The sequence below is a fragment of the Hylobates moloch genome, unplaced genomic scaffold (assembly GCF_009828535.3).
Source record: "Hylobates moloch isolate HMO894 unplaced genomic scaffold, HMol_V3 SCAFFOLD_8, whole genome shotgun sequence".
NCBI classification, from domain to species: Eukaryota; Metazoa; Chordata; class Mammalia; order Primates; family Hylobatidae; genus Hylobates; species Hylobates moloch.
The window spans coordinates 4,639,661-4,666,726 of record NW_026652283.1 but is presented as its reverse complement, the minus strand read 5'-3'; the positions used below and the strand labels follow the sequence as shown (position 1 = coordinate 4,666,726).

Here is a 27,066-nt window from a genome sequence, read left to right as displayed (position 1 = left end):
ATTAATAAATAAATGAAACAATACAGTGAACTGTTGATTCTCCAAAATGTTTTCTTGAAGAAAATGTGTTCTTCCTTTCTGAGCCCAATTCTGTGACTTCTCATTTCATCCAAGATCGTGATCCATCAAATACCAAGGTAGATTTTAGGTGTACAACACTGGACATTAAAAATACTATAAAGCTACAATAATTAAAATAGAATTCAACTTGACACAGAGTAATCACTGAAACAGTAGAGCTCCAAACCAGACCCAAATAGTGACAAACTTAGGTACATAATAGTCAACACATATGTGGCATTTAATCATGTTTCAGGCATGCTTCAAAGTGCTCTAGATACATTAATTCATTCAATTCTCACAACCATCATGTGAGTAGACACTATTAAAACCATTTTGCAGATGAGCAAACTGAGGCACAGAGGGGTTAAAAAAAACTTGCCTAAGATCACCAAGCCAGCAGTTGTTGAAGTCAGGATTTAAAACCAGGCAGGCTGGTTCCAGAATTCATGCATTTAACCTTTATCCTATGACATAGATGGTATCACACATTATTGACTAAAGAAAAGGTTACTTGGTAAGCAACAGAAAACGGACAGAAAGTCACAGACTCACTATATACTCTATCCTGAAATAAAATTCAGATGTTTTAGAGTTAAACATTAAAAAATAAGAGAATATGAGTAAGTACTAACTTGATATTGGAAAAGAGAAGAATACTAGAAGAATACACAAATGAAAATCTTTAACAGATAACTCTTTAACACATTTCAATAGATAAAAATGTAAACTTCTATATATTAAAAATCAAGTCATCACCTAGAAAAAAGGGTAACAAAAGTGTGATATTATAAAATATATATTAATATTTGGTCTGCGATGTTTTTTTGTTCTTGTTGTTTTGTGTTTGTTTTTGAGACAAGGTCTGGCTCTGTTACCCAGGTTGGAGTGCAGTGGCATGATCTCAGCTCACTGCAGCCTCCTCCCATCTCAGCCTCCCAAGTAGCTGGGACTACAGGCGCACACCAGCATGCCCGGGTAATTTTTAGTACAGACAGGGTTTTGCTATGTTGCCCAGGCTGGTCTTGAACTCCTGAGCTCAAGCAATCTGCCTACCTCGGCCTCCTAAAGTGCTGGGATTGCAGGCATGAGCCACTGCACCTGGCCCAAAGTGATGTCTTTTTGTGTGCTCATGAGTTGACTGAGGGTTGGCAGCCCCTGGGTGGCTTCAGGCTGGGGGCTGGTCAGTGAGAACACCAAGTAGGATTAGAGGGTTAGAGTTTTAGCCCCATCCCCTGATCGCCGAAGAAGGAAAAGGGGTTTAAGGTTAAACTGATAACTAATGGCCAATGACTTAATCAATCATGCCTATGTAATGAAGTCTCTGTAAAAATGTGAAAAGACATGGTTCACAGAGTTTTCTGGTGTAAACCAAAATGCATCTGAGACAGGTCTCAATCCATTTAGAAGTTTATTTTGCCAAAGGTAAGGAGATGCCCAGAAAAAAGGAACACAAATCCACAGGAACAATCTGTGGTCCATGCCTTTTTCCAAAGACGATTTTGAAGCCTTCAATATTTAAAGGGGAAAAGCAGGCTGAAGAGGAAAGAGGGAAGGTATGGTCACATTACTGAATCCACATGTTGTAAGAGAAACGGAACAGGTAGGGGACTAGTCAATTACGTATTTGTCTCACATTCAGTAAATCGGCACTTAAGGTGAACACAGAGTAGCTACCTGTGGAGATATTTAACATTTTATCTGTAGCTATCTGCTTAGGAACAAAAGGAAAGACAGTTTTTTGTACGATCAGGTTTTAGCTTATTTTTTTCCTTTTTGCATAGTGAATTGGGGTCCTGAGATTTTCTTTTTTTTTTTTCTTTTGAGATGGAGTCTTGCTCTGTCACCCAGGCTGGAGTGCAGTGGCGCGATCTTGGCTCAATGCAAGCTCCGCCTCCCAAATTCACGCCATTCTCCTGTCTCAGCCTCCCGAGTAGCTGGGACTACAGGCGCCCACCACCACGCCCGGCTAATTTTTTGTATTTTTAGTAGGGACAGGGTTTCACCGTGTTAGCCAGGATGATCTCGATCTCATGACCTCGTGATCCACCCGCCTCGGCCTCCCAAAGTGCTGGGATTACAGGCATAAGTCACCACGCCCGGCCAGAGATTTTATTTTCTTTTCATATTGGATTGCTGAACATGTGGAGGTTCCTGGAGGGCGGCACATCCAGAGAGAGGATGGACACTGCACATCTCTTCCCCCATACCTTACCCTATGCTTCTCCATCTGTATCCTTTGTAGTGTCTTTTATAATAAACTGGTAAAAGTGTTTCCCTGCGTTCTTTGAGCTGCTCTAGCAAATTAAACAAACTCAAGGAGAAGGTCGTGGGATCCCTGATTTGTAGCCAATCGGTCAGAAGCACAGATAGAAAAACTTAGGGCTTGGGATGGACATTGGAAGTGGGGGGCAGTCTTATGGGACTGAGTCCTCAATCTGTGGGATCTTACGCTATCTCAGGTGGATAGTGTCAGAATTAAATTGAAGGACACCCAGCTGGTGTCCACTGCAGAATGTCCCCAACCCCTATACACACAACACACACACACACACACACACACACACACACACACACACACACACACACAAATTTCAACACAGAGGTCTTATGTGTTGATTGTTGTGGTGTGAAAGCAGTCTAAATTTTTCCACATTCAATATGTCATAGGATTAATAGTTTTGCTATGTAAAATGTCACATGCCAGTTAAAGAAAGATGATCATCTCAATAAGAAAATATGAAAATAATCTTTATAAGAAGTATAATGACCAATAAACATAAGAAAGTTAATCATTCATGATGAAAGTAAGGCATATTGAATAAAACGTAAAATGTCCTTTACACCCTATTAAATAGAAAAAAATTTAAAGGAATATATTTAGCAGTAGCAATGATGGGCTGCAATTGACAGGTATATACATTATCCAATCTTTCTTGAGGCCAATTTCTCAGTGGTTAACTAGAACCTTAAAGATGTTAACTCCCTTTAGCCCAGTAATTCCATTTCTTGAGGAAATAATCACAAATCTGGGCAAAGTGTACAGCATGTCCTTTGCAGAATTACTTATGGTGTTGATGAGAAAACACTGATTGTCACACATGCTGGATCATCATCTCCAAACTGGGCAAATGTAATTTGAAGATTTATATCATGCTAATTTACCTGCTTTCCTGGAACAAATTTTTATACAGGAGTGGGAATAATTTATACCACTTGTGTTCAGGTCCTGGGGACCTTGATGCAGTACAGATGGTCCTGAACTTACTATATGGTTCGACTCACAATTGTTCACACTTTACAATGGTGCAAAAGCAATATGCATTCAGTAGAAGCTGTACTTTGAGCACCCATACAACCGTTCTGGTGTTCACTTTCAGTACAGTATTCAATGAATTACACGAGATGTTTAACACTTTATGATAAAACAGGCTTTGTGCTAGACAATTTTGTCCAACAGTAGGCTAATGTAAGTGTTCTGAGCATGTTTAAGGTAGACTAGGCCAAGCAATTATGTTCCGTAAGCTAAGTATATTAAGTACATTCTCAACTTCCAATATTTTCAATTTCTGATGGATTTACTGGGACATAACCCCATTGTAGGTCAGGGGAGCATTTGTATTAATTTTGCCATTTTCTTCAAAAGCAAAGGAACCAAGTGGCCTCATGCAGAAAGGATTTGAGGTGGCCATGCCAAGACCCTGGAGCCCTGAGAGTTTCTAGATTATTCTCCAACATCCTCAACATATCTCTACTTGTATCCCGTTTCAAGGGCTCTTCTTTCCCCTTGGACTCAGCATTGATGGTCTCCAAATCTGTACCTTCAGAACTAACTTTAGCCACAATGCCAGCTGTGAACTTTGAAACCCCTCCTGTCTGATTCCCCAGAATCACAAGTCCACATGTCTAAAATGAACATCATTATCCCTGTTGAACTAAATTCCCTTTCTGACCCTCATTCCAACTCTGGCCCTGCTCAGGAGTTTTTACTTTATTATGAGAGAATCATTCAGCATTTTTAAATAAGGAAATAAAAATTCAAGCTTTTATGTTAAGGAGAAAATTCAGACAATGATGAGATTCAGACTGAGCAGAGATCAAGGTAAAGAGACCAATTAGGAGGTCTTCTTTGGAGTAGTGTCAATTTCTTAATTAGCTTGGAATCCCCAACACCTAACACAACATCTAAAATGTCATGAGAGTTCACCAAAGTGAATCAAATAGAAAATTCTGCAATAATCAATGAAGGCAATGGAACCAGCATTGCAGAAAGATTTGCTTTATCAGTGATTAGCATGTAATATAGTCTTCTTTTTTGTTTTATTTCAGAGCATATAGTTATGAGCACCACAAGACATACTGGTTTAGAGCTCTGGACTTTGATGTTTTGCCACATATCAGCTATGCAACTGTAGGTAAATCTACTAACTTCTCCTTAACTGTAAGGATATATTTGGCAGGAGGTCAACAGTTTTTTAGATAAAGGAAGGAATGCTTCATGTCAAGAAACATATTAAGGAAGCTCAAGAGTGTGGAAGCTCTGTTTTTTGTCCATCCTCTGATTCCACCAGCTTTCCTAATAATTTATTCATGGTGTTTTTTTTTTGTTTGTTTGTTTGTTTGTTTTTGAGACAGAGTTTTGATCTTGTTGCCCAGGCTGGAGTGCAATGGCGCAATCTTGGCTCATCCCAACCTCCACCTCCCAGGTTCAAGTGATTCTCCTGCCTCAGCCTTCCCAAGTAGCTGGGATTATAGGCATGTGCCACCAAGCCCGGCTAATTTTGTATTTTTAGTAGAGATGGGGTTTCTCCGTGTGGGTCAGGCTGGTCTCAAACTCCTGACCTCAGGTAATCCGCCCACCTTGGCCTCCCAAAGTGCTGGGATTACAGGCATGAGCCACCATGCCTGGCCTCATGGTTTTGTTTTTGTTTTGGTTTACAACCAGTAGATTCAGACTCTCCTAGAGAAAGAATCTAGGTATTAGGCTTCAAAACCTAGTAATCACTGATAAAAGTCATTGAAACTTTTATCTGAGGAATGTGAGCCTCCTCTGAATTACCTGGCTCGGAGAGCCCTTGAAATGAGACAGCAGTCATGTCCCACTCATCCACCTTGAGCTAAGTAATCACCTCTTGAAGCTGCCTGCTGTACGGACTCTAGAAAGACTAACACAAGTAGCTATCAATTAACAGTGCCACACGCTGAACACCATAGCTCATGCCCTGTAATTCAACAATGCATAGCCAATCACTAACCAATGTCATTTCTATAAACCAATGAGAATTCCTGACAAACAACTTTGTATCAGCTCACTCCTTGTTCCCCTTTTTGCCTTTAAAAACCTGCTTCGAAAAAAAAAAAAGCCAAATGGAGCTCACACCCAAGGTTACTTGGAGAACGTGGCAGGTTATGGAAGCTTCTTTGTAAATCCACCCAACCCACTCTGTTAAAGGATCTCCCAACTCACATTTCTTGTGACCGCACATGGCTCGGATGTGGACTGGCTCTAGGCAAAATTGTAAAGCAAGCCCTTTAGATGCCTCCTCCACCTCTCACTGCTCCCAGCAAAACTGCACTGGACAGTAAATCTGGGTCTGGTCCTGCTGTTGCCATTTACTCTCTGACACTTGGCATATGTATGGCTGTCCGGTAAAATGGCATGACAATATCTACCTCCCAAGGCTGTGGTGAGAATGAGAAAATACATGAGGAGTATTTGGTCCACTTCAGGTCAGTGTACAGCACTTCTTGCATCCAGATGTGCCCTGTTCCCCTGACCCAACAAGGTGGCCAATGGAACAGATCCCACCACAGGTGAGTTTTCTTAGGCATACTTTTTTTTTTTCAATTAGTTGCCAATATTGAAACATAAAGAAGTTTCACATATTGACGAAAATGAGATTTTTCAGCTTCCCTTGAAAAACTGGAGATCTGGCAACACTGGCCAGCGCCCTCCCCTGGTAACAACCACCTGGAGTGGGCAGCTCTGGCTGCCTAGTTCACCACCATCCTTTTGGTTAAAGGAGAATTTTGAAATGAAGGTAAAAATTGCAGCTCTCCAACAGATGCAAAAGAAGAGCACATGCCAAAAATTTTTTTTAATTTTTTAGTGAGGAACGTCCAAGGAGAATCCAAAGATCAAAATTACTGAAATAAATGTGCTAATAGAAGCAAAACTGGGGAAGGAGGTAGGCTGAATCTACGCTAAGACACAATGTACACATCTATAGACAAGAATTATTTTGCTCTGCTATCAGTTACCTACAGAATTGTAAGATAGCTCCCACAGAATCAAAATCAAATAGCCAGGAAGGAAGTGTCTTCATCCAGAGTCTAGATTCCAGACAATGCATAGTTTTCCACTGAAGTACAATGGGATCTCCCCCTACATTTCCATTTCCAAGTCCTATTTATGGACTGTCTAGCCCCAGAAAAGATGTGTTTTTCCCCAATCAGATGCTATAAAGCTGTCACTTCTCGTTTTTTATTCAGTTTATTCAATTATAAAATGTCAAGGTGAGACTGGATAACCTCAATTCCCTTATGACTCCTTAATTTGAATTTCTTACTACTGCTTCCACCCAATTCCCCCCTACATCCATAAATCATTCATCATTGTTTGGCCATTCAGGTCCTTATCAGTGAGGTATAGCTAGTTTCAATTTGTACTAAGGTGTTAATGGGCAATGTTTTATTAATATGATACTTTATCCTCAACATCTACTTCTACAACTTCAGTTACCATCTCAAACCATCACTTTCCTGAAAGTAGAACCAGATTCAGCTTTAAACACCTGCTATCAAGAAGGCCCAGACATCTGTCAGCAAAGACCCTTGCCTGGTAAGACTGCCCTTCTCAGCCCTGGCCCAGTCTTGGAGAGAGGATAACCACTGCTGGTAAACTGGGGGTGGAGATAAATGAAAATACAGAAAAGTAGCCAGCCACATGGTCTTCTTGGACCCCAGCTGTGGGGCAGAGAGGAAATTTAAGGCTTTAATTATTACACAACACTGGGCATCCTAATTATCAAATTGAGCCTATTATAACTTGAGATTTTATTATAGAATTAAAATTATTACCTGAACAAGACCAGAACAATTTGGGGTCCGATGGAGTTTCCATCTATGTGTAAAGAAAGACTTCCCACCTCATTCATTCGTTTATTCAACAGATGCCTGGCACTGTTTTAGCTGCTGTGGACATAGCAGTGATTATGACAGATAAAAAGTCCTGCTTCAAGCGCTTTTTTTTTTTTAAAGAGATGGGGTTTCACTATGTTGCCCCGGCTGGTCTCAAACTCCTGGGTTCAAGTGATCCTCCCACCTCAGCCTCCCGAAGTGCTGGGATTACAGGCACGAGCCACTGCACCTGGCCTAGTACAGAGATTTTAAAAGGAAAGCCTAGTGACTAAAAATAAAGTTCTGGCCGGGCGTGGTGGCTCACGCCAAGCAGACGTTAGTGCCGTGCTTGTACAGCCTGCAGAATAGTGAGCTAAATAAACCCCTTTTCTTTATTAATTACCCAGCTTCAGGTATTCCTTTATGGCAACGCAAATGGACTCACACACATGCTATCGTATACTATGCTATCATACACTATGCTATCATATACTATGCTGTCATACACTATGCTATCATATACTATTACTTGTCAGCCCACACAATCCCACCTCTGCTCTGGATTCTGGCCCTTCCATTCCCTCTAGGGCCAGGCACCACAAGTTATACCCTCCGTCTCTGCCAACAACATCATCATCTGCTCACATTAGGGTACTAAAAGACCTCTCCCATCAAGATGGCCTTCATGCTCCCCTCAGCCTGACTGCACTTCAGACAGGCTTCTTCCTAACTCGATTAGGCCATTCTTGTATTGCTATGAAGAAATATCTGAGTCTAGGTAATCTATAACGAGAAGAAGTTTAATTGGCTCATGGTTCTGCAGGCTGTACAGGAAGCGTAACATAGGCATCTGCTTCTGGGGAGGCTTCAGGAAGCTTGCAGGCATGGCAGTAGGTGAAAGGGGAGCAAGCACCTCACATGGCAGAAGTAGGAGCAAGGGGTGGGGAGAGTTGCCTCACACTTTTAAATGACCAGATCTTGCAAAAACTCACTATCTTGAGGATTGTACCAAGAGAATAGTACTAAACCATTCATGAGAAATCTACTCCATGATCCAATCGCCTCCCACTAGGCCCCAACTCTAACACTGGAGATTACATTTCAACATGAGATTTGGGTGGGGACATCTAAACCACATCACTAACATTAAGCCCCTGACTTCCCTTAGAGCATTAGAAAACTTAAAATTATAAATTATTTCTGTTCCCCTTTGAGACATCTTCCCTCAGCCTCTTGCCAGTTTTACAACCCAGGAATGTCTTTCTCGAGGACCCAGGGGAACCATTCTCTGAAATGTAATCACAAAAGGAGATAGCACCCCTTTCTCCCACTTTCTGTGGGATGTGCCCAACTTTGGTGGGCACCTTGCTCCAAGCTGCAGGACTACTTCCTGTCAAAAGGATGAGATGTTTACTCTTCCTTTGGATAAAGCCAATCAGCAAACACAGATGACCCATGACCCCCCCTCACCCTGGCCCTTACGGGATCCACATGGCTTCTTGTTCCCAGTACTTTTACACTCTCACCCAGCTCTCGAAAACCCCACCACCCTCTGCTTCCATGGAGTTGAGTTCAGACTGTTCTAGTCTCTTCTCTATTGTAAATAGCCCCTTTCCTTCTCTCACAAGAATCCTTTCAAGTTGAAGTCTCTCCTTACTTCATTCTCTCTTGGATTTTCCTTCACAGGAAGGGTTTCTTCAAATATGCCCTCCATTCCACTACACCTCCCATTCACTCCATGACCTTCTAGAGTGTAACTCTGGGAATGTTTTCCTCCTGAGCATCCTTAAATCCTTCCTGGAACAAGGCATCAGTTTTGCAGCCAGATAGATCCAGGTTGGAAAACCAACTCAGCTACTTACTAATGGGGCAATTTATCTTCTATAAGTCCCTGTTTCCATCATTTAGGAAGTAGGAGTCTCTCCCTCTCAGGAACGGCAGCTATTGTATTAAGTCAGGAAACAAATGTATGGACTCAAATGGGCATGATATTCCCTACTTAAATGATAATGGCTCACATTTACTTAGTTCTTGTTACGTTCAGGGCTCAGCATTTTACATGCATGATCTCATTTAATTCCTCATTACTATCACCCCCATTTTATAAACAAGAAAACAAAAAGCGGTCAAGTGACTTGTCCAATCTCACAACTAAGAAGTAGTGGAACTCATATTCGAAGCCAAATCTGTATAGAACTCACCTGCTCTGCATTGCCTCCAAGGTAAAGGTTAAACTCGTTTGTGCCCCTCCCATCTCACTGACTCTGCCTCTCACTCATAACCACCCATTCATTCATGCCCCACTGCAATTGCTCATGCTGTTCTCAGCATGAATAACTGCTTCCTCCTCACCCCGGTCCAACACACACATTTCAGCAGGTTAACATCAAGATGCAGCTTTAAAAATCCATTTTCTATGGAGTTTTTCCTGATCCTTCCAGAGATCTTCCTTTATCTTCTCAGAGATCTTTGCATATATTCCCATATATGCTTCCATCATACACTATTATTATATTATTATTATTATTATTATTTTAGACAGAGTCTCACTCTGTCTCCCAGGCTGCAGTGCAGTGGTACGATCTCAGCTCAATGCAAACTCTGCCTCCTGGGTTCCAGTGATTCTCCTGCCTCAGTCTCCCTCCTGGGCTGGGACCACAGGTGGGCCCCACCATGCCCAGCTAATTTTTTGTATTTTTTAGTAAAGACGGGGTTTCACCACATTGGCCAGGCTGGTCTTGAACTCCTAACCTTGTGATCCACCCCCTCCTCAGCCTCCCAAAGTGCTGGGATTACAGGCAAGAGCCACCACGCCCAGCCCATAGAACTTATTTTTATCGTTAGGATGAAGAATGTGAGATGATCCTAAGGCCTAGCAAAGCTGCGGGAAATACACAAGAGAGCCAAGGAAAAACATGGAAGGAATTTAAAGTAGAATCAGAAGGTAAATAGATCTGCTGAATCACAAAGGTTTAATGATAAATGTAAGTACATGAGGAAGAAAACATGATAATGGGATGGGTTTACAGTCTTGCAGGCTCAAATCAACTGTGAGAATCAGCCTCCTGATCTAAGTTTGGGAGAGGGATGATCCCAATGCTGGTGATCTATGGACCACACTTGGAGTAGCTCACTGTTGATCGTTTTGGGATAAAAAGATTCTGATGCAGGCAGAAAGGCAGGTGGAGAACTTACCTTCAATACTGATACACCTTTCTCTCTGGAAGGAGATGGGCATTCCCTAATCAAACAGGGTTTTTACTGACATCCCAGTCACGTATCACCTGGGGTCTTTACAATACTTTGACATTAAAAAGGGTCCTTATCTTCTAGAACGTATGCTAGAAGTGGTTTGTCATAGGAAAATTCAAACTTTCTGGCATTTCAGAGAATAAATAGTATATATGTCATTATTAAATATGTATGTTTAACAAAAATTATGCTCAAGTTCTAAATAACTACACTTCTCACTTTGTAAATCAAGGAAGAAAATACTGCAGAATTCAACCTCAAATGTTTTAATAGTGGAACTGTGTTCAGGATCCTCTAAAGAGACCGCCTGGCTGGGTGCTCAAACCACACGGGCTGACCCCAAAGACGCCAAAACCAAGAGCTGCTCAGGAGGCACTAAATGTCGACGGTCTTGGCCGGCTTCACATCCTCAATCTCAGCAGACAGCCAGCGGTAAGTGCGATGACGCCGCAGCACCTCAATGGCCTTGAGTTCCAGTGGTGTTGCCTGAATACCAAGGTCTTCTAAGCCGGGCAGGTGAGGCAATTTCATGTCTGTGATGTGCATCTTTGGATAAACAAGGGACCGCAGACGATGCTGAAAACTGGCTGAGAACAAAGTGCTATCCTAGCAAGCATTTAAACATTCAAGCTGGCATGAGTCCTATTATTGAGACTTAATTGCTTTCAAAGAATATGTGGCAATTTTCAATTCATGCAAATCACCATAAAAGTAGAACACAGAAAGAGGGCTTAAGACAAAAAAAGGGCGAGATCATCAAGTATCAGATCGAGGTCCCCGGTGGTAGCCGCGAGCACAGGATGTTGGCACTACATGAGCCATTCTATATACAGATTTCAACAGAAATAAATCTAGGGCAGGGAAGCACAAGTCATCACACTTGCCAGGGGAAGCTGACAGGAGGGTTTAGGAATAAAATCAGGGCTTAAGCAGAGCTGGTCCATTCTTCAGTCCTCTCACGCCTCTGTTTTCTGAGCACGGGCGTTCTGACTCAGTTTTAACTTTGAATTTAGGAGATAACACAGCATTTGTTCCTTGCCCATTAAAAAAAAAAAAAAAAAACTAACTTTTTTTGCGCCAGCTATACTCAACCTGGTTGACTGATGCTCACTGTAGAGCTAGAAAACCAAACCCATCTTGTTTATAGGGAAAGATAATAAACTGTAAAGTTTGCAAAGATCCCAGATTATTATTTAAAACTGCATAAACACAATCCATTTGCACCTAGAGCAGCAGCAATCCCTCATCCTACCCACCTGAAAGTCTGTAATTCTTTTACCAGAGGGCTGTAAGCCAGTCTGCAAACCAAATCCAAAACCCACTCAGGCCACTGTATCAACACTTTCTCAAGTATAAATGTAAGAGACACTTTGGTGTAAGATAAACTGAAGTGTCTGACAACCATCTCTCCTGCCTGATCTTTCATAAACAATGTCTGAAGAAAGTATGTGAGTTGCCCACTTCCACATGTTCCCTACGCACTACTTTCTCATCTTCTCTACACTTTAGCTTTTAGATAGCATTCAGGGGACAATGTGGCTGCTTCTTGTCAATATATGGTCCATAGGTCTTCCAAGGTAGATGTGGTATTGGCATAGTATTTTTATTTTATTTTGCATCCTCCCTAGAAGCAAATGCACAGGCGCATGACATGAGGTCTGAGAACTGACTATTGGATGTGGCAGCAAGGAGATTGTACATAACCTTGAAAAGAGCAATTTTAGGGGAGAAATGGGAATAAAAGCCTGACTGGAGTATGTTAAAGAAAGAATGAAGAAACTGTTGACAGTTTCTTCAGGATGTTAGGAGGAAGTTAGGAGGAGTTAGGATGTGAAGGGACACAACAGGAAAGTAGCTAGAAGAGTGATGGGAGGAAGAGAGGCTTTGGCAGCGGAGCTATTAGGCAATTTTGTGTGTTGACAGGAATGATCAAGCAGAGAAAGAAACACTGATAATGACGGACAGAAAGTATGGAGGAGCCGCCCCGTGGAGGAGGGCAGATGGATGAGTTTTAGTGCTAGTAGAGGGGCTGACTGCAGACAGCAAGAACAGCAAACAGACGAGAGCCGGGAACCAGGCAAGCAAGCAAACCAAAATAAGTCTAACTTATCATCATCTGCCCAGGCAGACGCTTTCCACACATATACTCACCCGCTCCACTTTATCCCTTGTTATCCAGGGCTCAAATGGGCTTATTTCAAAGACTCTTGCTACCCATCTGGAAAAGGAAATATATATAGCACATGTGATAAGCATCTCTCTGCCCAAGATGTAAGCTAGCCTATAAGAACTACAGGAAGACACACTGCTGTAGAGCAGTCTGAACTGATTTTTTTTTTAAGAAAATAACCACCTCGACCTGTGAGGCTACCTCTGCTTATTGGTCCATCTCCTCTCAAGCCAACCCAGTTGGCTGCTGTAACTGCTGGTACACCTTGTTCTCCTCCAAAGAAACAACAGATCTTAAACTTAAAATGAAATAAAACCAACAAACAACAAAGCAAACAGAAAAACTCCAATATTCAATCAAGTCTGTGAAATTCAATCTAATCTAAACCTCAGATATTCAAATATGCTGCCTTTACAGAAGCAGGGCAAGCTGAATGGTGTGTAAAACATACAACATAACCCCTAAAAGCTGGGGTCCTTGAGGAAAAAAAAAATCCAAAAGCAAAGAGAAGGCTAAAATCTATGGTTCAAATCAGGACGACAATATAAAACCCAAAACGAGAAAGGCCACCTATCTTCATTACTGCCATCTCTTCACTGCTAATGAAAATCAAAGGGCTCCTTACATGCCACTTGAGCTCCCATCATCAGTTACCTCAGGGCAGTGACTTTTTCTTTTCTTTCCTTGTTTTTGTTCCAGAGACAGGGTCTCACTATGTTGTCCAGGGTGGACTCACACTCCCAGGCTCAAGTGATCCTCCCACCTCAGCCTCCCAAGTGGCTGGGACTACAGGTGTACACCACTGTGCCCAGTAGCAGTGGGTTTTCAACTAGCATCTGAGGAACACTAGGAATTTGCTGGGGCCCCACGGAGTCCTGGGGGGCCAAGGGTTTGGGAGTACATGCTTTGAGTATCATCCATCACTGCAACCAGACCAGCTCTTTTATTGGATTTACCCAGCAGGACTTGATGTAAAACTTCAGTGAGCACAGGGTTCCATAGCTGTTTAAAGGCTTGAAAAACAACATTCTAAAGCATAGTATAAATAAACGAAAAAGGAAGCTGGCTAGAATTTCTCCAGCAATATATAAAGCCTCAGATTCCTCAATGGCAGAAAAAAAAAAATTTATCAGGCTAACATAGCTTAATAAAAACACTCATTACAAACCTCTAACTCTCTGTGCCCTCATTCTGTGCTAACAGATCACTTCAGGTCTCTATTCTGGTGTCCTCAGTGGGCCATGTCATGGGCATACATAAGCCAACTCTAACTCAATTTTACATACAACCATGAAAGTGCCTCACTGCAGTCTGGCTTATATCCCTTTCACGGCACTGAAGCCAGGGTCACAAATGGTCATTTGTAGACATTTTTTGGTCCTTTATCTTATTTGACTTTTCTGTAAGACTTCATTCTACCAATATTAACAGAGTGCCTAATGTGTACCAGGCATTGTTCTAGGGGCTTGAGATACATGTGAATGAAAGCAATGTTCCCCTTCTTAAAACATCGATTCCCTCCTTAAAACACCCCATTCCCTTTGGTATCTAGAATTCCAAACTCTCATTTCCCACTTAGATGTCTGATCACTTTTTGGCCTTCTTGTAAGTTTCTCTTACTCTGTGGCCTCCTCTTCCAGTCACTCCATATACTCTCCTTACTTACTTTATAGATAACTGAGTATTAAAGGAGACAAAGTAAATAGTCTGAAAGGTATAACACTCAATAAATATTGTTATCACCCTGCATTCTAGTGGTCTATTTTTCTGGTACCCCTGTTAGACCATAAGATTTTTGAGTTTTTATTGTAACATTCTGACCATAAGATTTTTGAGTGTTTGTTGTAACATTCTGAGTACCTAGTACATTATCTAAGACACAGTAGGCATTCAATAAACATTTGTTGAATGAACGGATGAAAACCCAAATGAAGATCAGTTTGTGGCACAATGGATGTGACAGTCTCCTTAACCAGACCACTAGGGTGTGACATGGTAAGCTCAAGATTTTATTTTATTTGGGTCAAATCAGGACAACAATATAAAACCCAGGACAAGAACGGAGCTCCCATCAACAGTTACCTCAGGGCAGTGGGTTTTTCTTTCCTTTCTTTTTTTTTTTTTTTTTGGTTCCAGAGACTGGGTCTCACTATGTTGTCCAGGCTGGATTCAAACTCCTGGGCTCAAGTGATCCTCCCACCTCAGCCTCCCAAGTAGCTGGGACTATAGGTGTGCACCACTGTGCGCAGTAGCAGTCACCTAGGCTGGAGTGCAGTGGCACAATCTCAGCTCACTGGAAGCCTTGAACTCCCGAGCTCGAGCAATTCTCTTGCATCACCCTATCTCCACCCCAGTAGGTGGGACTACAGGCAGATACCACCACATCCAGCTAATTTGGTATGTTTTGTAGAGATGGGGCTTCGCTATATTGCCCAGGCTGGTCTCGAACTCCTGGGCTCAAGCAATCTGCCCACCTTGGCCTCCCAAAGTGCTAGAATTATAGGCATGAGCCACCACTCCCAGCCAAGTCAAAGATATTTAACCCACAAAGAGAAGAAGTCAACTAAGAAGCAGGGAAAGAAGAGAAGGCAACCACAAATCCAAGTCTGAATTAGCCTGACTCCTTTCCCCAATAGCATGATCAGGTTGATTTAATAATGAGCGACATGAAACACCGGGGAACCTGACTGCCCCTTATGTATGTGCCCAGCAAGGTATTTCTCCAAAATTAAACTCAATGGTTTTAAATTGGAGAAAGTGAAGAACTGCAGATTTAATCTCCCAACACATTTTTTTTTTATGACACTGATCTATTTCTGCTTCTTCCCTATGCTAATGTCACAATACTAGGAGATCTGGAGACCAGCTCTTCACACACCCTATAACCCTAAGGGAGAACATTAGGAACAAGTGTGTGGAGCTAGCTTTTTCAGAAGTCACACAAAAGGAGCACTCTACTTACCGATAGGCAAAAAGTGGCAAGGGGAATGGGAGGAACAATCTGTGAGCCACAGCAAAGATGTACTTCACCAGGTGAAAGAGGAGGTACCGATTGGGACTATAAAAAGACAATACACAGTTCTTTCAATTACACGCTTCTCACAAATTTTCCTTTATAACAAAATAATATTTTTCTTATAAAAAAGGAAACATATATGCACTGTAGTACAGAATAGCACAAAGAAAAATCACCCATAATCCCATTATGAGAGATAGTTAATATATTTGATCTATATCCTTCTCATCCCCTTACATATACACATTATTTTGGTTTTAATAAATACACAATCCATTCTATTCTGTAATGTCTTTTTCATTTAACATTACATCATAATCATCTTTCCACATCATTAAACATTTTATTGCATGTTTCATGACTGAACATATTACACTGCATGTAATCACAATTACTTTATCAATTGCCAGTTTTGAGATATTTATGCTATTACAAATCTCTTTTATAAAATAATGTTTTAATGAATATTCTTGTAATAAATATTTGTACTTATCCATGATTATGCATTTAGAATATATTTGTAGAAGTGGAACTGGGTCAATGCAGACTTTGAAATGTTAAGGCTTTTATTGAATACTTCTAAACTGCTTTTCAAAATGGTTCTATCAATTTATATAAAATGTTGATAAGAATGCCCCCTCCACCCAAAATGAGTTGTCATAAAAAAACGAAATTTTCGCCAATCTACTAGGTTAAAAAAAAAAAGGTATCTCATGTTTTAATTATTATGTCTTTAATAAGAGAGATTATTTCTTCACGAATTTTTGGTCATTTATACATTTATCTTTTCTTTCCTCCTGGAGTCCCTGTCTATAAAAATAATTTGTAAGAATTCTCTATATTTTAGTGATATTGTTGGAAATACCTTTTATTGTTTGTATTTTACCTTTTAGTGTTATTTACAGTGTTTTGTGCACATAAAATTTTAACTGTTTAATTTAACCAAAACTACTGATTTTCTTTATGGCTTGGATTCACAGTTAGAAAATTCCTCTGCAGTGACATAAATTTCCACGTATTTTGTCTAAAGCTTATAAAAAAGATTTTTTTTTTTTACTATAAAGTAAGTTCCTTCTGTGACATATTTTTGTAAATCATATAAGGTAAACATGTAATTATATTTTTCCCAAGATGTAAGCTAATTGCTTCAATATTTACAGAATCATTTACTGTACTGCCTCTTTCCCTATACTGAAATGTCACCCTTATCACATACTATATCCTTACATATAATGGGACTGTTTCTGAACTTTCTGCCCTATTCCATTAATTTGAATAGTTCTGTACGATTTTAACCTAGCATTAATATCAGTGCTTATAATGCATTTTCATATTTCTTTACCCATTTCCTAATTCATTTGCATGTTTCATGACAGTAAATCTGTGACAACCAAGAGCTGAGTGAAGGTAATTCAGTGAGAACCTCATTATCCTGACATACTTTACTAAAAACCATGAAACTATCAGCCAGGAGAAATATCAGACAAAGGCCTTAGTAGGGTTCTTCAAATTCCAGAAGGATTTGTAAGGATCATTACAGGACATATAATACATGCTACGCCAAGAACAATTTGAATTTTTATGATGACAAACAAAACTGGTATCATGGGGAAACTAATTCTACATAATAGGTTTCCTCTTCAGCTGTTCTGAAGCACTTTGTGTTCCATTAAGTGCAACTGGAACACTAGTTTAAGTGCCCTTGCTCACAGCCAAAGGTACACTGAAGCCCACACCCTCCCAGCTTAGATTTCAAGGCTCAGCATCACAGTTATTCCTCTGCAAATATCCTCAGCAAAATCTTGTCTCCCAGGCCCGTACCCACTATACTTGCTAAGCAAAACTCTTTACTCTGGTTGACCCAAATATGTGCCTTCTCTGAGCCTGAAACCCCAGAAGGACAAAACTGTAGACAAAATACAGTTGAGCTGATTGACTTCACTTATTTTTTTTATCACTAATTTCAAATGGAACACTCAGTTCTGCTTGGCAATCCCACACTTCTCCTAGGAAATGCTCTTTCCTGTTCGCCCAGGGCATACTGTCTATCTTCTCTGTCCTCAAATTTTCCACACACTTTTCTGACCCACTCCATCCTGCCTTTTAGCTAACCTCACATTCCAACAAGAAAAGATACTCCTTAAATTCCCACAGCCAAACCTACCTGCATCTGCATATATCCTTGAATTCTTTTCCTCGTTAAAGCTAAAGAAATGTTTGCCTTTTACAAAGGTCAAACCCTCATTTGCACTCTGTATCCAACGCCTCTCAATTCCTGAAGGACTTTGCTCCTTTTCTGTCGGCCCCATCTCCTGAGTCATCAAGTGGTATCTCTTTCCTGGACCATTCTTACCAATTTATTAACAAGATGTTCAATCTTCCAAATCCAGAGTGGTACCTCCCTTGACAAGACATTCATGTTTCATAGCCTTCTCTTTAACCCCTTTCCTTTGCTCCCTTTTACAGGGAAACGTCTCCAAATAGTTACCTAACTGGTGCCTCCACTTCCTATCCTGCCATTCAAATCTCACTGCAATCCAATCTGCCCTTTGCCCAATGTTCAAATGAGGTCACTAAGGTGGCCATGAATCTCTATGCTGTCACTCACTCAACCTCCTGGCAGCACCCAATATAGTTGCCAACTCCCTCCTTCTGGTTTTCTTTCCAATTCACTGGACTTTCCTTTTCGGTCATTTATTTTAATTATTTTGCTTAATTATGACTTATGCATCTCATCACTAATCTGTAAGCTCCACAAAGGCAGAAATCTTACCCATGCTACTCACTATTGTGGTATAATTTACATACATTAAAATTCATCCATTTTAAGCATATAATTCAATGATTGTTCATACATTTACCAAGTTGTACAATCATTACCATAATCCAGTTTTATAATATTTTCCCTTATTCTAGTAAGATCCTCCACTGCCATTTAATCCTGGATTTTACTCCCAGGCTCAGGCAATCACTAATCTACTTACATTTGCCTTTTATAGATACTTCATATAAATGGAATCATACAACATGTGATCTTCTGTATCTAGCTTCCTTCATTTACCATGTTTTTGAGGTTCATACATGTAACATGTCAATATTTCATTCCTTTTATTGAACTTCTATTATATGAGAATGCTACTATATTTTATTTCTCCTTTCATCAGTTAATGAATATGTGGGATGTTTCCAATTTTTAGTGGGATGTTTCCAATTTCACGCTGCTATGAAAATTCAAGTGCAAATCTTTGTGTAGACACATTTTCATTTCTTTTGGGTAAATACCTAGGAGTAAAATCGATAGGCCATATGGTAAATTTATGCTAACTTTTTAAGAAGATGCCAAACTGTTTTCTAAAGTGGCTATACAATTTTACACTCCTACCAGCAATGTATGAAGGTTCCCATTACTCCATGTCTTCATCAACATTTCTTATTTTCTGTGAACTGGTATCTCGTAATGGTTTTGATTTGCATTTTCTGTAATGACTAATGATATGGAGCATCTTTTCATGTGTTTTTTAGTGATTAAGTACATCTGCTGGGCTGATATGCCTATTCATGTCTTTTGCTCATATTAAAAAATGGATTGTCTTCTCATTGAGTTCTAAGATTTCTTTGTATATTCTGGATAGTAGTCCTTTATCAGATATGTAATTAACAAATATTTTCCCCCAATCTGTGACTTGTTTTTTCATTTTCTTAATGGTGTCTTCTGAAACACAAGAGCTTTAATTTTGGTGAAGTCTAATGTATCCATTTATTTTTTATTTTATGTAATAGGCTTTTGATGCCACAGCTAAAAATCTTCTAGAATCCAAGGTCTAGAAGATTTTCTATTTTCCTTCCAAAATTATTATAGTTTTATAACCCTTTTATTTATTTTTTTACATTTTTACCAATTGAAAAAAATTTTTTTATTATACTTTAACTTCTGGGGTACATGTGCAGAACGTACAGGTTTGTTACACAGGTATACATGTGCCATGGTGGTTTGCTGCACCCATCAACCTGTCATCTACATTAGGTATTTCTCCTAATGCTATCCCTCCTCTAGCCTCCCACCCCCAACAGGCCCCGGTGTGTGATGTTCACCTCCCTGTTTCCATGTGTTCTTATTGTTCAACTCCCACTTATGAGTGAGAACATACGGTGTTTGGTTTTCTGTTCTTGTGTTAGTTTGCTGAGAATGATAGTTTCCAGCTTCATCCATGTCCCTGCAAAGGACATGAACTCATCCTTTTCTGTATGCTGGCTGCACAGTATTCCACGGTGTATATGTGCCACATTTTCTTTATCCAGTCTATCATTGATGGGCATTTGGGTTGGTTCCAAGTCTTTGCTATTGTGAACAGTGCCGCAATAAACATACGTGTGCATGTGGCTTTATACTAGAATGATTTATAATCCTTTGGGTATATATACTCACTAATGGGATTACTGGGTCAAATGGCATTTCTACTTCGAGATCCTTGAGGAATTGCCACACTGTCTTCCACAATGGTTTACACTTCCACCAACAGTGTAAAAGCGTCACTATTTCTCCACATCCTCTCCAGCATCTGTTGTTTCCTGACTTAATGATCGCCATCCTAACTGGCATGAGATGGTATCTCACTGTGGTTTTGATTTGCATTTCTCTAATGACCAGTGACGATGAGCTTTTTTCATATGTTTGTTGAGCTGCATAAATGTCTTCTTTTGAGAAGTGTCTGTTCATATCCTTCGCTCACTTTTTGATGCAGTTTTTTCTTGTAAATCTATTTAAGTTCTTTGTAGATTCTGGATATTAGCCCTTTTTCAGGATAGATTGCAAAAATTTTCTCCCATTCTGTAGGTTGCCTGTTCACTCTGATGATAGTTTCTTTTACTGTGCAGAAGCTCTTTAGTTTAATTAGATCCCATTTGTCTATTTTGGCTTTTGTTGCCATTGCTTTTGGTGTTTCAATTATGAAGTCTTTGCCCATGCCTATGTCCTGAATGGTATTGCCTAGCTTCTCTTCTAAGGTTTTTATGATTTTAGGTCTTACATTTAAGTCTTTAATCCATCTTGACTTAATTTTTGTATCAGGTGTAAGGAAAGGATCCAGTTTCACCTTTCTGCATATGGCTAGCCAGTTTTCCCAACACCATTTATTAAATGGAGAATCATTTCCTCATTGCTTGTTTTTGTCAGATTTGTCAAAGATCAGATGGTTGTGGATGTGTGGCATTATTTCTGAGCCCTCTGTTCTGTCCTATTGGTCTATATACCTGTTTTGGTACCAGTACCGTGCTGTTTTGGTTACTGTAGCCTTGTAGTATAGTTTGAAGTCAGGTAGCATGATGCCTCCAGCTTTGTTCTTTTTGCTTAGGATTGTCTTGGCTATGTGGGCTCTTTTTTGTTTCCATATGAAATGTAAAGTAGTATTTTTCCAATTATGTGAAGAAAGTCAATGGAAGTTTGATGGGGATAGCACTGAATCTATAAATTACTTCGGGCAGTATGGCCATTTTCATTGTATTGATTCTTCCTATCCATGATCATGGAATGTTTTTCCATTTGTTTGTGTCCTCTCTTATTTCCTTGAGCAGTGGTTGGTAGTTCTCCTTGAAGAGGTCCTTCACATCCCTTGTAAGTTGGATTCCTGGGTATTTTATTCTCTTTGTAGCAATTGTGAATGGGAGTTCACTCATGATTTGGTTCACTCATGGTTTGTCTGTTATTGGTGTATGGGAATGCCTGTGATTTTTGCACATTGATTTTGTATCCTGAGACTTTGCTGAAGTTGCTTACCAGCTTAAGGAGATTTTGGGCTGAGACGATGGGGTTTTCTAAATATACAATCATGTCATCTGCAAACAGAGACTATTTGACTTCCTCTTTTCCTAATTGAATACCCTTTCTTTCTTTCTCTTGCCTAATTGTCCCAGCCAGAACTTCCAACGCTACATTGAACGCGAGTGATGAGAGAGGGCATCCTTGTCTTGTGCCAATTTTCAAAGGGAATGCTTCCAGTTTTTGCCCATTCAGTATGATATTGGCTGTGGGTTTGTCATAATCTCTTATTATTTTGAGATATATTCCATCAATACCTAGTTTATTGAGGGTTTTTAGCATGAAGGGCTGTTGAATTTTGTCGAAGGCCTTTTCTGCATCTATTGAAATATTCATGTAGTTTTTGTCATTGGTTCTGTTTATGTGAGGGATTACATTTATTGATTTGCATATGTTGAACCAGTCTTTTATCCCCGGATGAAGCCAATTTTATTGTGCTGGATAAGCTTTTTGATGTGCTGCTGGATTTTATTGAGGATTTTTGATTCAATGTTCATCAGGGATATTGACCTGAAATTTTCTTTTTTTGTTGTCTCTGCCAGGTTTTGGTATTAGGATGATGCTGGCCTCATAAAATGAATTAGGGAGGATTCCCTCTTTTTCTATTGATTGGAATAGTTTCAGAAGGAATGGTACCAGCTCCTCTTTGTACCTCTGGAATAATTCAGCTGTGAATCCATCTGGTCCGTCCTGGACTTTTTTTGGTTGATAAGCTATTAATTGCTGCCTCAATTTCAGAACTTGTTATAGGTCTATTGAGGGATTCAGTTTCTTCCTGGTTTAGTCTTGGGAGGGGGTATGTGTCCAGGAACCTATCCACTTCTTGTAGATTTTCTAGTTTACTGGCATAGAGGTGTTTATAGTATTCTCTGATGGTACTTAGTATTTCTGTGGGATCGGCGGTGATATCCCCTTTATCCTTTTTTATTGCATCTATCTGATTCTTCTCTCTTTTCTTCTTTACTAGTCTGGCTAGCAGTCTATCCATGTTGTTGAAAAAACCAGCTCATGGATTCATTGATTTTTTGAAGGGTTTTTCCTGTCTCTATCTCCTTCGGTTCTGCTCTGATCTTAGCTATTTCTTGCCTTCTGCTAGCTTTTAAATTTGTTTGTTCCTGCTTATCTGGTTTTTTCAAATGTGATGTTAGAGTGTCGATTTTAGATCTTTCCTACTTTCTCTTGTGGGCATTTAGTGCTATAAATTTCCCTCTACACACTGTTTTAAATTTGTCCCAGAGATTCTGGAATGTTGTGTCTTTGTTCTCATCGGTTTCAAAGAACATCTTTATTTCTGCCTTTTCGTTATTTACCCAGTAGTCATTCAGGAGCAGGTTGTTCAGTTTCCATGTAGTTGTGCAGTTTTGAGTGAGTTTCTTAATCCTGAGTTCTAATTTGATTGCCCTGTGGTCTGAGAGACTGTTATGATTTCTGTTCTTTTGCATTTGCTGAGGAGTGTTTTACTTTCAATTATGTGGTCAATTTTAGAATAAGTGCAATGTGGTGCTGAGAAGAAATTATACTCTGTTGATTTGGGGTGGAGAGTTCTGTAGATGTCTATTAGATCTGCTTGGTCCAGAGCTGAGTTCAAGTCCTGGATATCCTTGTTAATTTTCTGTCTCGTTGATCTTTCTAATATTGACAGTGGGGTGTTAAAGTCTCCCACTATTATTGTGTGGGAGTCTAAGTCTCTTTGTAGGTCTCCAAGAACTTGCTTTTTGAATCTGGGTGCTCCTGTATTGGGTGCATATATATTTAGGATAGTTAGCTCTTCTTGTTGCATTGATCCCTTTACCATTATGTAATGCCCTTGTCTCTTCTGATCTTTGTTGGTTTAAAGTCTGTTTTATCAGACTAGGATTGCAACTCCTGCTTTTTTTTGCTTTCCATTTGCTTCGTAAATATTCCTCCATCCCTTTATTTTGAGCCTATGCGTGTCTTTGCATGTGAAATTCAGTCTCCTGAATACAGCAAACTGATGAGTCTTGACCCTTTCTCCAATTTGCCAGTCTGTGTCTTTTAACTGGGGCATTTAGCCAATGCAAGGACGCCATTTAAGGTTAATATTGTTATGTGTGAATTTGATCCTGCCATTATGATGCTAGCTGGTTATTTTGCCCGTCAGTTGCAGTTTCTTCATAGCGTCAATGGTCTTAAGAATTTGGTATCTTTTTGCAGTGGCTGGTATCAGTTGATCTTTTCTATGTTTAGTGCTTCCTTCAGGAGCTCTTGTAAGGCAGGCCTGGTGGTGACAAAATCTCTCAGCATTTGCTTGTCTGTAAAGGATTTTATTTCTCCTTCGCTTATGAAGCTTAGTTTGGCTGGATGTGAAATTCCGGGTTGAAAATTCTTTTCTTTAAGAATGTTGAATATTGGCCCCCATTCTCTTCTGGCTTGTAGGGTTTCTGCTGAGAGATTCACTGTTAGTCTGATGGGCTTCCCTTTGTCAGTAACCTGACCTTTTTCTCTGGCTGCCCTTAATATTTTTTCCTTCATTTCAGCCTTGGTGAATCTGACAATTATGTGTCTTGTGGTTGCTCTTCTCGAGGAGTATCTTTGTGGTGTTCTCTGTATTTCCTGAATTTGAATGTTGGCCTGCCTTGCTAGTTGGGGAAGTTCTCCTGGAGTTTTCCAACTTGGCTCCTGGTTCCATTCTCCCCATCACTTTCAGGTACACCAACCAAATGTAGATTTGGTCTTTTCACATAGGCCCATATTTCTTGGAGGTTTTGCTCATTTCTTTTCACTCTTTTATCTCTTGTCTTTTCACTTTATTTCATTGAGTTGATCTTCAATCTCTGATATCCTTTCTTCCACTTGATCGATTCGGCTATTGATACTTGTGTATGCTTCAAAAAGTTCTCGTGCTGTGTTTTTCAGCTCCATCAGGTCATTTCTGTTGTTCTCTAAACTGGTATTCTAGCTAGCAATTCATCTAACCTTTTCTCAAGGTTCTTAGCTTCCTTGCATTGGGTTAGAACATGCCTACTTCTGTCAAATGATCAAACTCATTCTCCATCCAGTTTTGTTTCCTTGCTGGCAAGGAGTTGTAATCCTTTGGAGGAGAAGAGGCTTTCTGGTTTTTGGAATTTTCAGCCTTTCTGCACTGGTTTCCCTCCATCTTCATGGATTTATCTACCTTTGGTCTTTGAAGTCAGTGACCTTCGGCTGGGGTCTCTGAGTGGACGTCCTTTTTGTTGATGTTGATACTATTCTTTTCTGTTTGTTAGTTTTCCTCCTAACAGGCCCCTCTGCTGCAGGTCTGCTGGAGGTCCACTCCAGACCCTGTTTGCCTGGGTATCACTGGCAGAGGCTGCAGAACAGCAAAGATTGTTGTTGCCTGTTCCTTCCTCTGGAAGCTTCGTCCCAGAGGGGCACCTGCCAGATGCCAACCAGATATCCCCTGTATGAAGTGTCTGTTGGCCCCCTACAGGGATGTATCTCCCAGTCAGGATACATAGGGGCAGGGACCCACTTGACGAGGCAGTCTGTCCCTTATCAGAGCTCAAATGCTGTGCTGGGAGATCCGCTGCTTTCTTCAGAGCTACCAGGCAGGGATGTTAAAAGTCTGCTGAAGCTGCATCCCCAACTGCCCCTTCCCTCAGGTGCTCTGCCCCAGGATGGCAGGGGTTTTATCTATAAGTCCCTGACTGGGGCTGCTGCCTTTTTTTCAGAGATGCCTGGCCCAGAGAGGAGGGAATCTGGAGAGGCAGTCTGGCCACAGTGGTCTTGCTGAGCTGCAGTGGGCTCTGCCCAGTTTGAACTTCCTGGTGGCTTTGTTTACTGTGAGGGTAAAACCACCTACTCAAGCCTCAGCAACGGTGGACGCCCCTCCCTCCCAAGCTCATACGTCCCAGGTTGAGCTCAGACTGCTGTGCTAGTGGCGAGAATTTCAAGCCAGTGGATCTTAGCTTGCTGGGCTCCATAGGGGTGGGAACTGCCAAGCCAGATCACTTGGCTCCCTGGCTTCAGCCCACTTTCCAGGGGAGTAAAAGGTTCTGTCTCACTGGCCTTCCAGGTGCCACTGGGGTATGGAAAAAAAAGCTCCTGTGGCTAGCCCAGTGTCTGCCCAAATGGCTGCCCAGTTTTGTGCTGGAAACCCAGGGCCCTGGTGGCGTGGGCACCTTAGTGAATCTCCTGGTCTGCGGGTTGCAAAGACCATGGGAAAAGTGCAGTATCTGGGCCAGAGTGTATGGTACAGTCCCTAATGGCTTCCCTTGGCTAGAAAAGGGAGTTCCCCAACCCCTTATGCTTCCCGGGTGAGGCGATACCCCACCCTGTTTTGGCTCACCCTCCTTGGGCTGCACCCACTGTCCAACCAGTCCCAATGGGATGAATCAGGTACCTCAGTTGGAAATGCAGAAATCACTCGCCTTCTGTGTCAATCTCGCTGGGAGCTGCAGACTGGAGCTGTTCCTATTCAGCCATCTTGCCAGCAATCCTTGTTTTATAACTCTTACACTGAAGTCTCTGAATTATTTTAATTTGTTCATGTATAGTGTGAGGTAGGAGTCGAAGTTCATCTTTTTTTTAATGTGGATATCCCAAAACCATTTGTTGAAAAGACCATCCTTTCCCCTTTGAAATGCCATAGCACCTTTTTCAAAAATCCGTTGTCCATAAAGATTTATTTCTGAACTGTCAATTCTGGTTAATTCATCTATATGTCAATTCTTATGTCAGTACCACACTATCTTGATAATTATAGCTATTAACTTTTGAAATTATGAAACTTAATGGTTTTGTCTATTGTGGAAGGTCTTGTATTATCATATAAATTTAGAATCAACTTCTGCAAAAAAGTCTGTTGGAATTTTGATAGAATTAAGTTGAATTTGTCAATCAATTTGAAGGAAATTATCATTTTAATCATACTGACTCATCCAATCCACGAACATGGTATGTCTTATTACTTATTAGGTATAATATAATAAATTTAGTTGTTAAATTTATACTTAAATATTCTATTTTTTTATGCTGCTGTGAATAAAATTCTTTTGTTAATTTTATTTTCACATTGTTCATTTACTAGTGTATATTGATTTTTCTATGCTGATCTTATACATCGTGATTTTGCTGAATGTGTTTATTCATCATCACAGTTGTGTGTAATGTTGTGTGAGTGTGTATCAATAGGTATTTTATGAATGAATGGCAAATAGAATGGACCAACATAATATAATTCATAACTACAAAAAACCTAGGAGCAAAATTATAGTCTTATGCCACTGCCTTAGCCTCAAAATATCAGAGAAAGAAGCAAAGTTTTTTCCTGGGGCTGAAGAGACAAGAAATGTGTAGATGCGTATCTACAATTTCAAGAGGAAAAATATCTACACTGCAATGTTTAGTATTATTTTTCCCATCATTACGCCAAACAAGAATGACTTACTGGAGCCCAGACAAAAGGATAATGGCTGGGCAAAGGTAAAAAGGAAAATGTGCAACTCATCCAGAGCTAGAGCAAGTAAAGTTCACAAAGCCATTTCTGCTCATTTATTCCCTGAAATCCTAGTACATGTACCTCTTCACTGGAACTAATGTCTTTTGTGTTTAGTATTTTATGAAACCTGTATTGAATATAGTGAATTATAATTCTTACCTAGACTATATAACTGATTGCATGCTAATGTACCA

The 27,066-nt window shown here is 40.3% G+C and overlaps 1 protein-coding gene across 2 annotated transcripts in view; it reads right to left on the bottom strand.

The window, feature by feature from the left end:
• Positions 1–10,681: 10,681 nt before the first annotated feature.
• NDUFA9 (NADH:ubiquinone oxidoreductase subunit A9) overlaps positions 10,682–27,066 on the bottom strand; it is a 37,976-nt gene continuing 21,591 nt past the window's right edge. Inside the window, exons 9-11 of one of the 2 annotated variants that reach the window (XM_032159355.1) lie at positions 15,564–15,659; positions 12,583–12,649; positions 10,682–10,977 (exon numbers count right to left, since the gene is read on the bottom strand). In XM_032159355.1, the coding sequence (XP_032015246.1) occupies positions 10,807–10,977; positions 12,583–12,649; positions 15,564–15,659 (334 nt within the window). In that variant the 3' untranslated portion in view covers positions 10,682–10,806. Of the gene's footprint in view, positions 11,019–12,582; positions 12,650–15,563; positions 15,660–27,066 lie in introns of both variants that reach the window. The other variant, XM_058442621.1, reaches the window with a different exon arrangement.